The sequence below is a fragment of the Oncorhynchus clarkii genome, chromosome 5 (genome assembly GCF_045791955.1).
Source record: "Oncorhynchus clarkii lewisi isolate Uvic-CL-2024 chromosome 5, UVic_Ocla_1.0, whole genome shotgun sequence".
Lineage (NCBI taxonomy): Eukaryota > Metazoa > Chordata > Actinopteri > Salmoniformes > Salmonidae > Oncorhynchus > Oncorhynchus clarkii.
Window position 1 is genome coordinate 40075552 of NC_092151.1, and position 20865 is coordinate 40096416.

General features: G+C 44.7%; 1 protein-coding gene across 4 annotated transcripts in view; it reads left to right on the forward strand.

Moving 5' to 3' along the window:
• The first annotated feature begins 3322 nt into the window (after positions 1–3322).
• LOC139408818 (ras-specific guanine nucleotide-releasing factor 2-like) overlaps positions 3323–20865 on the forward strand; it is a 56024-nt gene continuing 38481 nt past the window's right edge. For all 4 annotated transcript variants that reach the window (XM_071153177.1, XM_071153173.1, XM_071153175.1 and 1 more), the window contains exon 1: positions 3323–3694. In XM_071153177.1, coding sequence (XP_071009278.1) covers positions 3416–3694 — 279 coding nt within the window. In that variant the 5' untranslated portion in view covers positions 3323–3415. The remainder of the gene's footprint in view (positions 3695–20865) is intronic.

The following is a 20865-nucleotide window of genomic DNA, read 5'->3' on the forward strand; positions in this document are numbered from 1 at the left end:
TAGCCCTCTGCCTGTCTCCAATCTCTCTCAACTCTACAGTCGTAGCCCTGTCCCGCTGGTCCTGACCCCGCTCTCCTTCTGACACTCTCTCCCACTGTCACTTGTCCCCTTTTCCTCTCCCCTTGTCACCATTTCCTTATAGTCCCCCCCCACCCTCCCCCTCCTCGCCCCCTGTCTGGCTGTAGCTAGTCCCCTGTGGTGATGCAACAGAAGCATGTCCTTGCCTCTCCTCTAACCTCAGTGTAATGATTTGCCTCTCTGTCCCCCCTCAACCTCTGTTATAGGAATTTAAGCCGCTATGAGACTTTTTTTCAAATCTGGCTGCTGTTGTAAGTTGTTTAGCTGGTGGATGGCGGGTCAGCTCAGGGCAATACAGTACAGTAAGATGAGGTGGAACAAGTCTGTATAGGAGAGTGCATGCGTTATTCTCATCTGGGGTTATCGTCTTTGTTCCTCCATGCATGGCCTTCCTTCACTTAGAGTCTGTATAAGAACATTAGTCAGCAGCTTTGAGCTGTTCTTAGTGGCGCTAGAGGCCACCTGAAGAAACACTTGGTGTGTGTGTTTTCGCTGAGGAGCTGCTGAGCGTAGGACGGTTGCATTGTGAGTGGGCAACGCTGGGGATCTCTGGAACACTTTATCGTGTCTTTCCATATTATACACTCGATTCTAGGTGGAATTCTCATGAAATGTTTTTTTGCTCGAATGAATCCTAAAGAAGCAAAATAGTATGAATTAAGTAAGTATTACGTAATAACACATTTACAACATGTACACGTAGCAAATCTTTCGGATGGGACGTTAAAACGGGGTGTCCTGACTGTGGTCACTAAAGTTTGATCGTTTCTAGTCAGGTATTTCTCAACTCCATCATGATTCAGCGTGAAGTCAATACTTTAAAAAATGTTTTCTTTGTAGAAATCCACACTTTTTCATTTAACGTTAATCAAATACAACCACTGACTGTTTCCTTGTTGCTGTTGTTCGAAGAGGCAACTCAGTGCAAATGCCCATGTGCCAATTAAATGTCAATGAGGAAACAGTCAGGGATTGTATTTGATGAACGTTTATTAAAAAGTATGGATTTCAGCAAACAAAGAAAGGCAGGCAACAACAAAGGCCAAACATAGATATAAAGTACAAGTTTAAGAATGTACATTTTATAAGTAACGACTTCACAGCGACTCGAAGCAACTTGAAGGAGTTGCAGGTTCACTCTAAAAACACGCGTTTTCACTCAACGCCACAGATTTGGTATAGTGGCGTTAAAATACACTGCTCAAAACAAAATCTAATTTATCAACCCATGGAGCTCTGGATTCGGAGTCACACTCAAAATTAAAGTAGAAAACCAAATTACAGGCTGATCCAACTTTGATGTAATGTCCTTAAAACAAGTCAAAATGAGGCTCAGTAGTGTGTGTGGCCTCCACGTGCCTGTATGACCTCCCTACAACGCCTGGGCATGCTCCTGATGAGGTAGCGGATGGTCTCCTGATGGATCTCCTCCCAGACCTGGACTAAAGCATCCGCCAACTCCTGGACAGTCTGTGGTGCAACGTGGCGTTGGTGGATGGAGCGAGACATGATGTCCCAGATGTGCTCAATTGGATTCAGGTCTGGGGAAAGGGCGGGCCAGTCCATAGCATCAATGCCTTCCTCTTGCAGGAACTGCTGACACACTCCAGCCACATGAGGTCTAGCATTGTCTTGCATTAGGAGGAACCCAGGGCCAACCGCACCAGCATATGGTCTCACAAGGGGTCTGAGGATCTCATCTCGGTACCTAATGGCAGTCAGGCTACCTCTGGCGAGCACATGGAGGGCTGTGCGACCCCCCAAAGAAATGCCACCCCACACCATGACTGACCCACCGCCAAACCGATCATGCTGGAGGATGTTGCAGGCAGCAGAACGTTCTCCACAGCGTCTCCAGACAATCACGTCTGTCACATGTGCTCAGTGTGAACCTGCTTTCATCTGTGAAGAGCACAGGGCGCCAGTGGCGAATTTGCCAATCTTGGTGTTCTCTGGCAAATGCCAAACGTCCTGCACGGTGTTGGGCTGTAAGTACAACCCCCACCTGTGGACATTGGGCCCTCATACCACCCTCATGGAGTCTGTTTCTGACCGTTTGAGCAGACACATGCACATTTGTGGCCTGCTGGAGGTAATTTTGCAGGGCTCTGGCAGTGCTCCTCCTGCTCCTCCTTGCACAAAGGCGGAGGTAGCGGTCCTGCTGCTGGGTTGTTGCCCTCCTACGGCCTCCTCCACGTCTCCTGATGTACTGGCCTGTCTCCTGGTAGCGCCTCCATGCTCTGGACACTACGCTGACAGACACAGCAAACCTTCTTGCCACAGCTCGCATTGATGTGCCATCCTGGATGAGCTGCACTACCTGAGCCACTTGTGTGGGTTGTAGACTATGTCTCATGCTACCACTAGAGTGAAAGCACTGCCAGCATTCAAAATTGACCAAAACATCAGCCAGGAAGCATAGGAACTGAGAAGTGGTATGTGGTCACCACCTGCAGAACCACTCCTTTATTGGGGGTGTCTTGCTAATTGCCTATAATTTCCACCTGTTGTCTATTCCATTTGCACAACAGCATGTGAAATTTATTGTCAATCAGTGTTGCTTCCTAAGTGAACAGTCTGATTTCACAGAAGTGTGATTGACTTGGAGTTACATTGTGTTGTTTAAGTGTTCCCTTTATTTTTTTGAGCAGTGTATATTTGTCCATATAATTTACATTCCATTGGTCAGCAACACTGCTGGTCCAGCATAGTAAAACCTACAGTTTCACCTTTTACCGTGAATGAGAGCGAGGGAAGCGCAAACCCTTGTCTAGACTGTACAGAAGACCGTCCGTCGGCCCGCCCCGCCCCGGCAGACAGGCAGACAGACAGACAGTAGCCAGGCTATGCTACAGTGGATTAGACAGAGACAAACAGTAGCTCTAGTCCAGTGGAATACATTACAGCGACCTGTCTCTTTAAATTACAGTCAAAGCCGATTAGCGCTGTTTTCACCGTCTGTTCTCCTCAATCTATTTTGGTTTTACGCTGCTACAGCCTGCACGATAAGTCTTTTGCGATTTTCCATTTGTATAGGCTATATTTTTCTCGTCATTTGGGATGATTTGGATCCCCTTTCTAAAAAGTTTGAGGCATGAGACTTGGGATTATTTATTTATTTCTGTCTTCTTCGCCGCGCACAGAGTGGACCGGACTCAAATTTCCCCCTGCGCGTCTGTGGTGAACTTGGATTAGCGCGCTCTCTCCTCCACATCTACTTTCTCTCTCCTATCCTGTCCAACTCTCTCCGAAGATATGATAGATATGTCACAGATATGACATCAAAAACAACGACCACTTTTTGAAATCGACTGAAAGAGAAGGGGTCTCACGGAAAATGCAGAAGAGCGTGCGCTATAATGAGGGGCACGCTCTATATCTGTCGCTTGTCGCGCGCAAAGAGGGTACGAAACGCGGCATCCTGAGCAAGAAGACGACGGAGAACAGTCGGTGGAATGACAAGTACTTTGCTCTCTACCAGAATGTGCTCTTTTACTTCGAGAACGACCAGAGCACTCGGCCCTCCGGGATTTACTTGCTGGAGGGGTGCACGTGCGAGAGGGTTCCCGCGCCCAAAAGCGCCACGGTCAGTAAGGACATGGTGGACAAGCAGCAGGTGGGTTAGGTACCCTAGTGACCATGGTAGTGCACCACCTGACATGGTTGTGCTTTGGTTTTGGTCTCTGCTCGCTGTGTTGACACTGAGGTTTGGCACCCTACCCTCACCCTGGTTTCTTACGTAAAACAGATTAAGGATTTGCAGCACAGACGGGGATTACGCATAGAAAGTGCACTTTAGTTGGGAGGAGAGGAGGGATGGAGGGATGACAATTGATTTCCTCCGTAGCATACTCTGTCTGTCCCAGAGAGAACCAGAGGCCTGGGACGTTGAGGGACAGCATGGGCAGTTAGATATTACACAGCTAGGCCTACCTAGAATACATGTAGAATATTTCAAAATTTGGCTTTACACTTTTAGAATGAAGCAGCACATACTACTACCAGTATGCCATATCCTCATGACAGTTGCTGTAGTTAATATATTCCCATGTAAAAGGTGCTATCTGGAACCTAAAAGGGTTCTTCGGCTGTCCTCATAGGAGAACGCTTTGAAGAACCCTTTTTGGTTTCAGGTAGAACCCTTTTGAGTTCCCTGTAGAACCTTTTACGCAGAGGGTTCTACCTGGAACCAAAAAGGGTTCTCATATGGGGACCGCTAAAGAACCCTTTAGGAACCCTTTTTTTCTAAGAGTGTAGTGAATGGAAGCTAAATATGGAAATACAAGTCTAATAGTCCCTATGAAGAGCTCCATTACTGGCTGACATCTTTGTAATTGTGATGAGCTGCATGGAGTCAGTGACTGGGTACAGATGTTTTCTTGTTGACCTATTACATCCTCACAGTTGGAGGGTGGAGACAGCACATTCACTGGCTCTGTGTACACTACAGTAGTCTACTAGCTTTGTGTTAGCACATTTATACAAATGTTTCTTCTAACGTATATATATTTTTGCATTCACACAGTAACCTGTAATCTGTCTGTGGGTCTCCACATCTACGTATGTACACTACATGACCAAAAGTATGTGGACACCTGCTCCTGAACATCTCATTCCAAAATCATGGGCATTCATATGGAGTTGGTCCCCCCTTTGATGCTATAACAGTCTCCACTCTTTAGGGAAGGCTTTCCACTAGATTTTGGAACATTGCTGTGGGGACTTAGGCACTGATGTTGGGCAATGAGGCCTGGCTCACAGTCGGCGTTCCAATTAATCCCAAAGGTGTTTGATGGGGTTGAGGTCAGGGCTCTGTGCAGGCCAGTCATGTTGTTGCAGAATGATTGCGACAAAACATTTCTGTATGGACCTGTTGTCATTGTCATGCCGAAAAAGAGAAAGGGCCTTCTCCAAACTGTTTCCACAAAGTTGGAAGCACAGAATCGTCCTCCACCAAACTTTACAGTTAGCAGTATGCATTCTGGCAGGTAGCTTTCTCCTGGCATCCGCCAATCCCAGATTCGTCCATCGGACTGCCAGATGGTGAAGCGTGATTCATCACTCCAGAGAATACGTTTCCACTGCTCCAGAGTCCAATGGTGGCGAGCTTTACAGCACTCCAGCTGACACTTGGCATTTCTCTCTTTAGGTACTTACCTGTGTCTGTATCTCTCCAATGTGTGCTGCTACTGTCACCTTGGCACAGTATTCAACCCCTGCCGTTGAAATGAACCTGCATTCATGTACTGTACTATATATAGGCCTACTGTACTAGACTGAAAAACAATCACTTCATCAACATAAATTTACATGCTCTAGATCAGGGGTGTCAACATAATTTTCCTTCGAATATAATTTCCAGTTTTGTGCTTTTTTTGGGTTAAAACCCCAATGAGAACAGAAGTGTCAGAAGGGCGGCTCATTGTTGGAAATAGGACGACAACAAAAATCACCAACACACCACCACAATCATCCTCTAATGAGACAGAGATCAGCTCATAGCCTGGAGGCAGCAGGAAGAGGGATTTTCATTGTCACATCAGATCAGGTCATGTTATCTTAGAGGTTGGTGTTGTGTGTTTGTGTTGGGGACAAGTTAGATCACATTTTGACCACATTAGATTTCCTCCGCACCCATGTCTGACGTGTGTGTGTGTGTGTGTCTGTCTGACACCCCTGCAAACCAACAGGACCCTAACAGCAATAGCAGCTACAGACACATGGCTTTATTGAACAAACCAAATCAGTCCATACAAGTGTCAATGTTGTGTTGCAGTGAGAAATGGCAACTGCAGTATCTAACTCTTTCCTCCCCCCCCCTCAGACTCTGTTCCTCCTGTGATTGTGATGTTATAGATGAGGTCACTGACCCTACCGTGTGCCATGTACTCAGTTTAGCTCTGGTGTATGTGGTTGACCGTGTGTGTGTGTGTGAGGTCACCGTTTCCACCATGTGCTAGGGAACATGATCCCCAAACAGGTTTGGTACAGCTGTGCAACAAACACGTGGAACAGTCTTACAACAGTATTATACCATTAGTTTGGGCGACTGTAATTACACTGTATTTAGACACATATTACAATGATGTTACTGAGGTCGTAATGTCTATGTATTGTAAACTTAATTGATGTCTATCTGGTGCTTCAGATTAACATATTCATGGGACATCCATGAAAAACAATGCAGTGTTTGATTCTGTCAGATCAAGGCCACTTAGTGGACTACCGAACACACAGCTCCAAAGGCTGGAAAGTGAGAGGGTTTTAAACACAAACACCCATGAAAACGGAAACATGTACGTGCACGCACACACACACCTTCACAAAAACACACACGCAGGCACACGCGCAATCCACAAAGACGTCGAAGCATTTAAACCAGACTAAAACATCAGAGAGCTTCAAAGTGGCAATGTCTGATTGAGAGGCAGAGAAGTGTTCTACTGATGTCCTCTCAGATAGCACGCACACACACACACACACACACACACACACACACACACACACACACACACACACACACACACACACACACACAGAGAGAGCGAGAGAGAGAGTGTTACATTTTGAAATAATAGAGCAGCAGCTTTATCCTCACAGAACATGATATCGTGCCTTAGAGCCGCAGCCTCATGTCCTTAAAGTTGCTGTTGTCATCGTTTTTTAAAACTTCAACTAAATCAACTACTGTAGCGACTGTAAGCGTCTAGGGGGTTTGGGCTGTGTCTTTTGTTAATGTCTCGTGTGTGTGTGTATGTGTGGTCCTGCTCTTGTGAGGTAGTGGAGGATAGCGTGTGTCTGTAGCCAAGCTGCAGGCTCTGAGGGCTCTGAGGGTCTGTGCAGAGCGGGGAGATAGTCACAGAAAATTCTGTGTGAAGGCTCAGTCTCTGGTGAAAAGGACAGACTGTAAACTTACAAACACCAGCAGTTTGGGAAGCAGTGTTTCCTCTAATTATTTTGGGAGGGGGCGTGCAAAGGACCCTAAAGCAACATTGAGAGCTGCAGACGCAAATGAGGCCAAATGAAGCCTTAATTGTTTTATATGGAGGAAGGGGGAAAGGATGGAATGAAGAGAGGAAGGGGGGAGGATAGGGAATGCAGACTGCCTGTAAGTGTGTAAGTGTTTTCTGTCTGTCTGTCTGTATCTCTCTTTCTATCTCTGTCTATCTCTCTTTCCCATCTCTCTCTTTATGTAAGTCCTTAGATAATCTACCTCTCTGTGGTCTCACATAGGAAAGTTCTGTATGCTAATGACGCGGCCTACTATAGGCTACTTCAATGCCAGCCAGCCGGCTGATTGATGGGTTACCATGGTTACCAGGGTTGATAGTTGAAGTGGCACACACAGAAAACATAACACACACACACACACACACACACACAGAAGTAGCACTTCAAGAAATGTTATACAAGGTGGTCTACAAGTTCTGGCAGAGAAAGATAATTAGAAAGACTGAGGGATAGAATGAGAGATGATAAGGGAGTAAAAGGCTGGAGATGAGTAGAGAGAAATATTGTAGATGAGGAGAAAGAGAGAGAGAGGAAGAGATGATGAGTTTGTAAATGAGAGCTGGGATGTGATTGACAGTATTAAGTATGATGTGTGATGAGAAAAAGGGAGGGAATGAGGGGAGGGTTGTAAAGGTTGTGTGTGTGGCCCTCTGCTGTGATGGTGTCTACTCTTAGTACACACGGTTCACTACACTCTGAAAACTGACTGTGACAATTAGAGAACAGAGTTTCCGTTAACCTGCCATTGCCAGCTTTTGGCCGATAAAAAAAAAGATAAACCAATAAATAAAACTGTTGCCGGCCAAAATGATAAGGACAAAACAAATCCCATTGCAAAATAATGCTTTTTATTCAATGATGGAAATACCATTCCATGTAAAAACATTTGACAGTCACACTTATCGGTCTATAGGTTCATTTGCATAATTTTGTGCAATTAAATAGGCTTGTGACCATTCATGGTGGAAAAATTCAAAATGCCATCACGTGTTTAAAACAGTTTTGGTGCAGAATAAAAAAAAAAAGCTACTATTTTTATTTCTCAACTGGTAATTGAAGCTCGGCTCCCATTCACCATTCAAGTGCAGGGAACAGGCTAAATGCACTCACCCACCACTTTACAATGTGAGCTGGAGGCCGTATGCATTTTGAAAACATACTTGTTTGAAACCTAAATGTTTTATTTTATATTATGAGGCATGTCTTACCTTGCTTCAAAGTAGCCTACAGGCAAAATCCAACCATGGGAACTTCGATGAAGTTATTTAATAAAGACTTAATCGGCTGAGCGTGAGTTTAAAGTTTGGGGAAGCTTAAAATGTATCCTACCATTTCTACCGTTCTGCGTCCCAGTGAAGCTTTTCATGTGTGCATTTTCGTGAAACAGTTTCAGTTCAGGAATAAAGTTTCTCAAAATCATTGCCACATGGTCAATCATAAAATTTGAATGAAAATTCAAAAAAAAAAAAAAAATGTGAAAGTTAAAAGTCAACTAATGTGAGATCACCAGCCTCTACCATATGACACATTGATACACCGAGATCCATTGGCGGCTAAAGACATAAGCGCATGGAACTGATAGCCTATAAACCAATGCAGCAGTAGGCCTAAAACGTCCATTGGTTGCTCTTTCACACCGAGGATTGGTGATCATCGAGGGGGAGTTTGTTGGAATGATTTTTCAAATAGCTTACTGTGAGGAACTATAGTTTTAATATATTACCATTTGCAATGGATGTTAAAAAACAAACACTTTCCTACATTTCTGTGCAGCAGGCCAGGAAAGTCTATGCGTGCTCAGGTGATTGCGCTCCCTCAACATTATCAGGACAGAGTAACCAGACACATGCTCATATGGAGCACTCTAGCACAGACATGAAACCAAAACAATGACGCCTGGGGAAGGAACCAAAGGGAGTGACATATAAAGGGCAGGTAATCAAGGAGGTGATGGAGTCCAGGTGAGTGTCATTATGCGCTGATGCGCGTAACGATGGTGACAGGTGTGTGTCATAACGAGCAGCCTGGTGACCTAGAGGCCGGAGAGGGAGCACACGTGACAAATATTGTAATCAGATTGCAGATACTTTTGAAAAATTAGATGATTACTTCTTGGATTACTTTCAAATTCAGAAAGGATGTTTGCGAAAATCAATCTTTGACACTTCTATGTCTTCTCAATGACATTTAGATCAGCATTGAAAAAAGACACAAATTTAAGTTTGTTCCACCTGAGTGAGTCTGACCACAAGTCAGAGACCACTATGATCACACACCAAATGTGACCCAGTTCAAGAAACTAGGCGTATGTCGCAAGTCACGACTTCACAAGAGAGCCTTTTGAACGTAAACAAATATTTATCAAAATGCGTTTTTTGGCAGAAATGCCTTCTCGAATATGTGAACTTTCATGTGCCTTAATATCAAACTTGTATGTCGAATAAAATTGTTGAGACTGCTGTCTTTTTCTGTGGCTAAACCAACTAGGCTCGTAGTTGAACAATTTGATTCATATTTTCAGATGACATACAAGTTTGATGTTAAGGCACATGAAAGTTCACATGTTCAAGAAAGCATGTCTGTGCGTTGTTCGTGTTTTGTATTATGTTTTGTTTATTCATTAAATTTATTCACTCCCTGAACTTGCTTTTTGGCCGAAATGCCTTCTCGCTCATGTGAACTTTCATGTGCCTTATTATCAAACTTGTATGTCATCTGTAAATACAAATAAAATTGTTAAATTACGAGCCTAGGCCTCCTGCCAGTGGTCTAAGGCACTGCATCGCAGTGCTAGCTGTGCCACCAGAGACTCTGGGTTCGAGCCCAGCCCTCTGTCGCAGCTGGCCGCGACCGGGAGGTCCATGGGGCGACGCACAATTGGCCAAGCATCGTCCGGGTTAGGGAAGGTTTGGCCGGTAGGGATATCCTTGTCTCATCGCGCACTAGTGACTTCTGTGACGGGCCGGGCACAGTGCACGCTGACCAGGTCGCTAGGTGTACGGTGTTACCTCCGACACATTGGTGTGGCTGGCTTCCGGGTTGGATGCGCGCTGTGTTAAGAAGCAGTGCTGCTTGGTTGGGTTGTGTTTCGGAGGACGCATGGCTCTCGACCTTCGTCTCTCCCGAGCCCGTACCGGAGGGGTAGCGCTGAGACAAGACAGTAACTACTAACAATTGAATACCACGAAATTGGGGAGAAAAAGGGGGTATAAAAATAAAAATAAATTACGAGCCTAGTTGGTTTAGCCACAGAAAAAGGCAGAGATCTCAATGTCAACAGTGAAGAGGAAACTCCGGGATGTTGGCCTTCTAGGCAGAGTTGCAAAGAAAAAGACAAATCTCAGACTGGCCAATAAAAAGAAAAGATTAAGAGGGGCAAAATAACACAGACACTGGACAGAGGAACTCTGCCTAGAAGGCCAACATCCCGGAGTTGCCTCCTCACTTTTGACATTGAGACTGGTGTTTTGCGGGTGCTATTTAATGAAGCTTCCAGTTGGTGACTTGTGAGGCATCTGTTCTAAAACTAGACACTAATGTACTTGTCCTTTGCTCAGTTTTGCACCAGGGCCTCCCACTCCTCTCTATTCTGGTTTAGAGCCAGTTTGCACTGTTCTGTGAAGGGAGTAGTACACAGCGTTGTAAGAGTTCTTCAGTTTCCAGGCAATTTCTCGCATGGAATAGCCTTCATTTCGCAGAACAAGGTTAGACTGACAAGTTTCAGAAGAAAGTTCTTTGTTTCTGGCCATTTTGAGCCTGTAATCGAACCCACAATTGCTGATGCTCCAGATACTCAACTAGTCTAAAGAAGGCCAGATGTATTGCTTGTTTAATCAGAACAACAGTTTTCAGCTGTGCTAACATAATTGCAAAAGGGTTTTCTAATGATCTATTAGCCTTTTAAAATTAGTAACTTGGATTAGCTAACACAACTTGCCATTGGAACACAGGAGCGATGCTTGCTGATAATGGGCCTCTGAACGCCTATGTAGATATTCAATTAAAAATCTGCCGTTTCAAGCTACAATAGTAATTTACAACAATGTCAACACTGTATTTCTGATCAATTTGATGTTATTTTAATGGACAATTTTTTTTAGCTTTTCTCTCAAGAACAAGGACATTTCTAAGTGACCCCAAACTTTTGAACAGTAGTATATACAGTTGAAGTCGGAAGTTTACATACACCTTAGCCAAATACATTTAAACTCAGTTTTTCACAATTCCTCACATTTAATCCTAGTAAAAATTCCCTGTTTTAGGTCAGTTAGGATCACCACTTTATATGTGAAATGTCAGAATAATTGTAGAGAGAATGATTTATTTCAGCTTTTATTTCTTTCATCACATTCCCAGTGGGTCAGAAGTTTACATATGCTCAATTAGAATTAGCTTTTAAATTGTTTAAACTGGGTCAAACAATTCAGGTAGCCTTCCACCAGCTTCCCACAAAAGGTTGGGTGAATTTTGGCTCATCCCTCCTGACAGAGCTGGTGTAACTGAGTCAGGTTTGTAGGCCTCCTTGCTCGAACATGCTTTTTCAGTTCTGCCCACAAATGTTCTATAGGATTGAGATCAGGGCTTTGTGATGGCCACTCCAATACCTTGACTTTGTTGTCCTTAAGCCATTTTGCCACAACTTTGGAAGTATGCTTGAGTTCATTGTCCATTTGGAAGCCCCATTTGCGACCAAGCCTTAACTTCCTGACTGATGTCTTGAGATGTTGCGTCAATATATCCACATAATTTTTACTTCCTCATGTGCCATCTATTTTGTGAAGTGCACCAGTCCCTCCTGCAGCAAATCACCCACACAACATGATGCTGCCATCCCTGTGCTTCACGGTTGGGATGGTGTGCTTCGGCTTGCTAGCCTTCCCCTTTTTCCTCCAAACATAACAATGGTCATTATGGCCAAACAGTTCTATTTTGTTTCATCAGACCAGAGGACATTTCTCCAAAAAGTATGATCTTTGTCCCCATGTGCATTTGCAAACTGTAGTCTGGCTTTTTTATGGTGGTTTTGGAGCAGTGGCTTCTTACTTGCTGAGCGGACTTTTAGGTTATGTCGATAAATGACTCGTTTTACTGTGGATATAGATACTTTTGCACCCGTTTCCTCCAGCATCTTCACAATGTTCTTTGCTGTTGTTCTGGGATTGAATTGCAATTTTCGCACCAAAGTACGTTTAGAACTCATCTCCTTCCTGAGCTGTATGACGGCTGCGTGGTCCCATGGTGTTTATACTTGCGTACTATTGTTTGTACAGATGAACGTGGTACCTTCAGGCATTTGGAAATTGCTCCCAAGGATGAACCAGACTTGTGGAGGTCTACATTTTCTTTGAGGTCTTGGCTGATTTCTTTTGATTTTGCCATGATGTCAAGCAACGAGTTTGAAGGTAGGCCTTGAAATCCATCCACAGGTACACTTCCAATTGACTCATATGATGTCAATTAGCCTATCAGAAGCTTCTAAAGCCATTACATAATTTTCTGGAATTTTCCACGCTGTTTAAAGGCACAGTCAACTTAGTGTATGTAAACTTCTGACCCACTGGAATTGTGATACCGTGAATTATTAATTAAATAATGTGTCTGTAAACACGTGTTGGAAATATTTCTTGTTTCATGCACCAAGCAGATGTCCTAACCGACTTGCCAAAACTATAGTTTGTTAACAAGACATTTGTGGAGTGGTTGAAAAACAAGTTTTAATGACTCCAACCTAAGTATGTAAACTCCCGACTTCAACTGTATATACACACACACATTGATTATTGAAGAATATAATTTTAAAATGCCTCATGAGTTTAGTTCAAGTGTCACACCCAAAACCCCAAGTAAGCGTGTTTTTCTCCAATGTTTGTAAACATTGTAAATGTAAACACACCGTATACCCTCAAAACATGGTTAAAACAATCATTTTGATATCGTGGCTGGTCAGTCCTTGCATCCATAGTGCTGAGCAGTTAGGTTTCTCCAGGCCCATCCCTCAACTTTTTACCAAAACAGAGGCAGGGCGGCCATTTTGTTATTGTTTCATCTGTGGATTTGTCTTTTAAACAGCTGCATTATCAAGATATCAAAGTGTCACCCACTAAAAAGGTTAACAATAGGCCTATAGCAAATGCAGTATAAGGCATTAATTATTTTGCTCAAAGCATGCCATACCATGAGCGTAGCATAAACTTTTTAAACTAGAATCAATGAGTCCAATCAGTCCTCCATGACAAAGTCATAAACAGAGTAGAGCTGGCTAAGAAGTCCTTTGTTTTGGGGTTATGCTCAAGTAAAACAATTTGGCTAACCTATACTTCCATAATTCAAAGTCCTATTCTTGAAGATCAAGGGGTGTACAATTTATTGGAATTAGGTTGCTAGATCAAATCCCTGAGCTGACAAGGTAAAAAATATGCCGTTCTGCCAGTGAACGAGGCAGTTTTTTTTCTCAGAATTTGTTCTTAACTGATTTACCTGACTTACCTAGTAAATATAAAAAAATAAAATGGCAGGCAGAGGTCAATAATCCAGAGAGGTGTAAAGCACCGGAACAGCAGGCTGGGTCAGGTCAGGCAGGGGTCAATAATCCAGAGAGGGTGTAAAGCACCGGAACAGCAGGCTGGGTCAGGTCAGGCAGAGATCAATAATCCAGAGAGGTGTAAAAGCACCGGAACAGCAGGCTGGGTCAGGTCAGGCAGGGGTCAATAATCCAGAGAGGTGTAAAGCACCGGAACAGCAGGCTGGGTCAGGTCAGGCCGGGGTCAATAATCCAGAGAGGTGTAAAGCACCAGAACAGCAGGCTGGGTCAGGTCAGGCAGGGGTCAATAATCCAGAGAGGTGTAAAGCACCGGAACAGCAGGCTGGGTCAGGTCAGGCAGGGGTCAATAATCCAGAGAGGGTGTAAAGCACCGGAACAGCAGGCTGGGTCAGGTCAGGCAGAGATCAATAATCCAGAGAGGTGTAAAGCACCGGAACAGCAGGCTGGGTCAGGTCAGGCAGGGGTCAATAATCCAGAGAGGTGTAAAGCACCGGAACAGCAGGCTGGGTCAGGTCAGGCCGGGGTCAATAATCCAGAGAGGTGTAAAGCACCAGAACAGCAGGCTGGGTCAGGTCAGGCAGAGGTCAATAATCCAGAGAGGTGTAAAGCACCAGAACATTAGGCTGGGTCAGGTCAGGCAGGGGTCAATATTCCAGAGAGGGTGTGTTGCAGGAATTAAATTCCTCTGTTTTAATACCTAATTAAAATTAAACACTCTGTCAATTCATAAGAATTTGTATGACTCTTATTTGTATAAAATGGACAGAGCCCAGTCTTAAAGTCAACCAGCAGCGTTTATTCACGAGAGTACTGCCCATTATACATTTTACCACAGGTTATAAACTGAAAATGACGTCATTAGTTTTGGTACTATCCCGTCTCATCTCCGCTCCAGTACAATGGCTGTATGGTTCTCACATCGTCTCCCCCTATTAAGATAATTTATGACCAAACCAAGGCCAGTCTGGCTATAAATTCATTAATTTCTACCAAGGTACAGACAGTCATTTTTCTAATTCTTGATTATATTTACACACATTATATTCAGTACTAGGATTAAAAAGAAAATTCATACATATACAGTAACATAATAGTATTCTGATTAGTCAGTCCTGATTGAAATGTATACATAATTAGTCATTATTGATAAAAAAAAAATCCCTTAACAGGGTGGAACAGCAGGCGGGGTCAGGTCAGGCAGAGGTCGGTAATCTAGAGAGGGTGGAACAGCAGGCTGGGTCAGGTCAGGCAGAGGTCGGTAATCCAGAGAGGGTGGAACAGCAGGCTGGGTCAGGTCAAGCAGAGGTCGGTAATCCAGAGAGGGTGGAACAGCAGGCTGGGTCAGGTCAGGCAGAGGTCGGTAATCCAGAGTGAGGCAAAGGTACAGGACGGCTGTAACGGTTGTCGTCGGGAGAAGGAGAAGAGGACCAAAGTGCAGCGTGGTACGTATTCATAATGATTTTAATAAAGATGAATAATGAACAAAAACAACAAACCGACAAACGAACAGTTCTGTAAAATGCAACAAAAACACTAAACAGAAAATAACTACCCACAACCCATAGTGGGAAAACAGGCTGCCTAAGTATGGTTCTCAATCAGAGACAACGATTGCCAGCTGCCTCTGATTGGGAACCATACCAGGCCAAACACATAGAAATAGAAAACATAGAACACAAAACATAGAATGCCCACCCCAACTCACACCCTGACCAAACTAAAATAGAGACATAAAAAAGGAACTAAGGTCAGGACGTGACAACGGCAGGCAGGAAAGGTCAAAAACAGGGACTATAGCAAAGAAGGGAAACCCCTGGTAGGTTTGAATGAAGAAAACAAACTCGCACAGACAGAAAACACAGGTATACAGTGGGGCAAAAAAGTATTTAGTCAGAGAGACAAAATGAGAGACAAAATGAGAAAAAAAATCCAGAAAATCACATTGTATGATTTTTAATGAATTTATTTGCAAATTATGGTGGAAAATAAGTATTTGGTCAATAACAAAAGTTTATCTCAATACTTTGTTATATACCCTTTGTTGGCAATGACAGAGGTCAAACGTTTTCTGTAAGTCTTCACAAGGTTTTCACACACTGTTGCTGGTATTTTGGCCCGTTCCTCCATGCAGATCTCCTCTAGAGCAATGATGTTTTGGGGCTGTTGCTGGGCAACACGGACTTTCAACTCCCTCCAAAGATTTTCTATGGGGTTGAGTTCTGAAGACTGGCTAGGCCACTCCAGGACCTTGAAATGCTTCCTACGAAGCCACTCTTTCGTTGCCCGGGCAGTGTGTTTGGGATCATTGTCATACTGAAAGACCCAGCAATGTTTCATCTTCAATGCCTTTGCTGATGGAAGGTGGTTTTCACTCAAAATCTCACGATGCATGGCCCCATTCATTCTTTCCTTTACACGGATCAGTCGTCCTGGTTCCTTTGCAGAAAAACAGCCCCAAAGCATGATGTTTCCACCCCCATGCTTCACAGTAGGTATGGTGTTCTTTGGATGCAACTCAGCATTCTTTGTCCTCCAAACACGACGAGTTGAGTTTTTACCAAAAAGTTATATTTTGGTTTCATCTGACCATATGACATTCTCCCAATCTTCTTCTGGATCATCCAAATGCTCTCTAGCAAACTTCAGACGGGCCTGGACATGTACTGGCTTAAGCAGGGGGACACGTCTGGCACTGCAGGATTTGAGTCCCTGGCGGCGTAGTGTGTTACTGATGGTAGGCTTTGTTATTTTGGTCCCAGCTCTCTGCAGGTCATCAAATCAAATCAAATCAAATTTTATTTGTCACATACACATGGTTAGCAGATGTTAGTGCGAGTGTAGCGAAATGCTTGTGCTTCTAGTTCCGACAATGCAGTAATAACCAACAAGTAATCTAGCTAACAATTCCAAAACTACTACCTTATAGACACAAGTGTAAGGGGATAAAGAATATGTACATAAAGATATATGAATGAGTGATGGTACAGAGCGGCATAGGCAAGATACAGTAGATGGTATTGAGTGCAGTATATACATATGAGATGAGTATGTAAACAAAGTGGCATAGTTAAAGTGGCTAGTGATACATGTATTACATAAGGATGCAGTAGATGATATAGAGTACAGTATATACATATACATATGAGATGAGTAATGTAGGGAACATTATATTAGGTAGCATTGTTTAAAGTGGCTAGTGATATATTTTACATCATTTCCCATCAATTCCCATTATTAAAGTGGCTGGAGTTGAGTCAGTGTGTTGGCAGCAGCCACTCAATGTTAGTGGTGGGTGTTTAACAGTCTGATGGCCTTGAGCTAGAAGCTGTTTTTCAGTCTCTCGGTCCCAGCTTTGATGCACCTGTACTGACCTCGCCTTCTGGATGATAGCGGGGTGAACAGGCAGTGGCTCGGGTGGTTGCTGTCCTTGATGATCTTTATGGCCTTCCTGTGACATCGGGTGGTGTAGGTGTCCTGGAGGGCAGGTAGTTTGCCCCCGGTGATGCGTTGTGCAGACCTCACTACCCTCTGGAGAGCCTTACGGTTGTGGGCGGAGCAGTTGCCGTACCAGGCGGTGATACAGCCCGACAGGATGCTCTCGATTGTGCATCTGTAGAAGTTTGTGAGTGCTTTTGGTGATAAGCCGAATTTCTTCAGCCTCCTGAGGTTGAAGAGGCGCTGCTGCGCCTTCTTCACGATGCTGTCTGTGTGGTCGGACCAATTCAGTTTGTCTGTGATGTGTACGCCGAGGAACTTAACTTACTACCCTCTCCACTACTGTTCCATCGATGTGGATAGGGGGGGTGTTCCCTCTGCTGTTTCCTGAAGTCCACAATCATCTCCTTAGTTTTGTTGACGTTGAGTGTGAGGTTATTTTCCTGACACCACACTCCGAGGGCCCTCACCTCCTCCCTGTAGGCCGTCTCGTCGTTGTTGGTAATCAAGCCTACCACTGTTGTGTCGTCCGCAAACTTGATGATTGAGTTGGAGGCGTACGTGGCCACGCAGTCGTGGGTGAACAGGGAGTACAGGAGAGGGCTCAGAACGCACCCTTGTGGGGCCCCAGTGTTGAGGATCAGCGGGGTGGAGATGTTGTTGCCTACCCTCACCACCTGGGGGCGGCCCGTCAGGAAGTCCAGTACCCAGTTGCACAGGGCGGGGTCAAGACCCAGGGTCTCGAGCTTGATGACGAGCTTGGAGGGCACTATGGTGTTAAATGCCGAGCTGTAGTCGATGAACAGCATTCTCACATAGGTATTCCTCTTGTCCAGATGGGTTAGGGCAGTGTGCAGTGTGGTTGAGATTGCATCGTCTGTGGACCTATTTGGGCGGTAAGCAAATTGGAGTGGGTCTAGGGTGTCAGGTAGGGTGGAGGTGATATGGTCCTTGACTAGTCTCTCAAAGCACTTCATGATGACGGAAGTGAGTGCTACGGGGCGGTAGTCGTATAGCTCAGTTACCTTAGCTTTCTTGGGAACAGGAACAATGGTGGCCATCTTGAAGCATGTGGGAACAACAGACTGGGATAGGGATTGATTGAATATGTCCGTAAACACACCAGCCAGCTGGTCTGCGCATGCTCTGAGGGCGCGGCTGGGGATGCCGTCTGGGCCTGCAGCCTTGCGAGGGTTGACACGTTTAAATGTTTTCCTCACGTCGGCTGCAGTGAAGGAGAGTCCGCATGTTTTAGTTGCGGGCAGTGTCAGTGGCACTGTATTGTCCTCAAAGCGGGCAAAAAAGTTATTTAGTCTGCCTGGGAGCAAGACATCCTGGTCCGTGACGGTGCTGGTTCTCTTTTTGTAATCCGTGATTGACTGTAGACCCTGCCACATACCTCTTGTGTCTGAGCCGTTGAATTGAGATTCTACTTTGTCTCTATACTGACGCTTAGCTTGTTTGATTGCCTTGCGGAGGGAATAGTTACACTGTTTGTATTCGGTCATGTTTCCAGTCACCTTGCCCTGATTAAAAGGAGTGGTTCGCGCTTTCAGTTTCACGCGAATGCTGCCATCAATCCACGGTTTCTGGTTTGGGAATGTTTTAATCGTTGCTATGGGAACGACATCTTCAACGCACGTTCTAATGAACTCGCACACCGAATCAGCGTATTCGTCAATGTTGTCGTCTGACGCAATACGGAACATATCCCAGTCCACGTGATGGAAACAGTCTTGGAGTGTGGAATCAGATTGGTCGGACCAGCGTTGAACAGACCTCAGCGCGGGAGCTTCTTGTTTTAGTTTCTGTCTGTAGGCAGGGATCAACAAAATGGAGTCGTGGTCAGCTTTTCCGAAAGGAGGGCGGGGCAGGGCCTTATATGCGTCGCGGAAGTTGGAATAGCAATGATCCAAGGTTTTTCCCGCCCTGGTTGCGCAATCGATATGCTGATAAAATTTAGGGAGTCTTGTTTTCAGATTAGCCTTGTTAAAATCCCCAGCTACAATGAATGCAGCTTCCGGATATATGGATTCCAGTTTGCAAAGAGTCAAATAAAGTTTGTTCAGAGCCATCGATGTGTCTGCTTGGGGGGGAATATACACGGCTGTGATTATAATCGAAGAGAATTCCCTTGGTAGATAATGCGGTCTACATTTGATTGTGAGGAATTCTAAATCAGGTGAACAGAAGGACTTGAGTTCCTGTATGTTGTTTTGGCCACACCACGTCATGTTAACCATAAAGCATACGCCCCCCGCCCCTCTTCTTACCAGAAAGATGTTTGTTTCTGTCGGCGCGATGCGTGGAGAAACCCGCTGGCTGCACCGCCTCCGATAGCGTCTCTCCAGTGAGCCATGTTTCCGTGAAGCAAAGAACGTTACAGTCTCTGATGTCCCTCTGGAATGCTACCCTTGCTCGGATTTCATCAACCTTGTTGTCAAGAGACTGGACATTGGCGAGGAGAATGCTAGGGAGTGGTGCACGATGTGCCCGTCTCCGGAGTCTGACCAGAAGACCGCTTCGTTTTCCCCTTTTTCAAAGTCGTTTTTTGGGGTCGCTGGCTGGGATCCATTCCGTTGTCCTGGGTGAAAGGCAGAACACAGGGTCCGCTTCGCGAAAGTCATATTCTTGGTCGTACTGATGGTGAGTTGACGCTGCTCTTATGTTCAGTAGTTCTTCTCGACTGTATGTAATGACCTGGGGTACCAATGTAAGAAATAACACGTAAAAAAACTAAAAACTGCATAGTTTCCTAGGAACGCGAAGTGTGGTTCTGGGATTTTTGCTCACCGTTCTTGTGATCATTTTGACCCCACGGGGTGAGATCTTGCGTGGAGCCCCAGATCGAGGGAGATTATCAGTGGTCTTGTATGTCTTCCATTTCCTAATAATTGCTCCCACAGTTGATTTCTTCAAACCAGGCTGCATACCTATTGCAGATTCAGTCTTCCCAGCCTGGTGCAGGTCTACAATTTTGTTTCTGGTGTCCTTTGACAGCTCTTTGGTCTTTAGCCATAGTGGAGTTTGGAGTGTGACTGTTTGAGGTTGTGGACAGGTGTCTTTTATACTGATAACAAGTTCAAACAGGTGCCATTAATACAGGTAACGAGTGGAGGACAGAGGAGCCTCTTAAAGAATGATGTACAGGTCTGTGAGAGCCAGAAATCTTGCTTGTTTGTAGGTGACCAAATACTTATTTTCCACCATAATTTGCAAATAAATTCATTAAAAATCCTACAATGTGATTTTCTGGATTTTTTCTCTCTCATTTTGTCTCTCATAGTTGAAGTGAACCTATGATGAAAATTACAGGCCTCTCTCATATTTTTAAATGGGAGAACTTGCACAATTGGTGGCTGACTAAATACACTGCTCAAAAAAATAAAGGGAACACTTAAACAACACAATGTAACTCCAAGTCAATCACACTTCTGTGAAATCAAACTGTCCACTTAGGAAGCAACACTGATTGACAATACATTTCACATGCTGTTGTGCAAATGGAATAGACAACAGGTGGAAATTATAGGCAATTAGCAAGACACCCCCAATAAAGGAGTGGTTCTGCAGGTGGTGACCACAGACCACTTCTCAGTTCCTATGCTTCCTGGCTGATGTTTTGGTCACTTTTGAATGCTGGCGGTGCTTTCACTCTAGTGGTAGCATGAGATGGCGTCTACAACCCACACAAGTGGCTCAGGTAGTGCAGCTCATCCAGGATGGCACATCAATGCGAGCTGTGGCAAGAAGGTTTGCTGTGTCTGTCAGCGTAGTGTCCAGAGCATGGAGGCGCTACC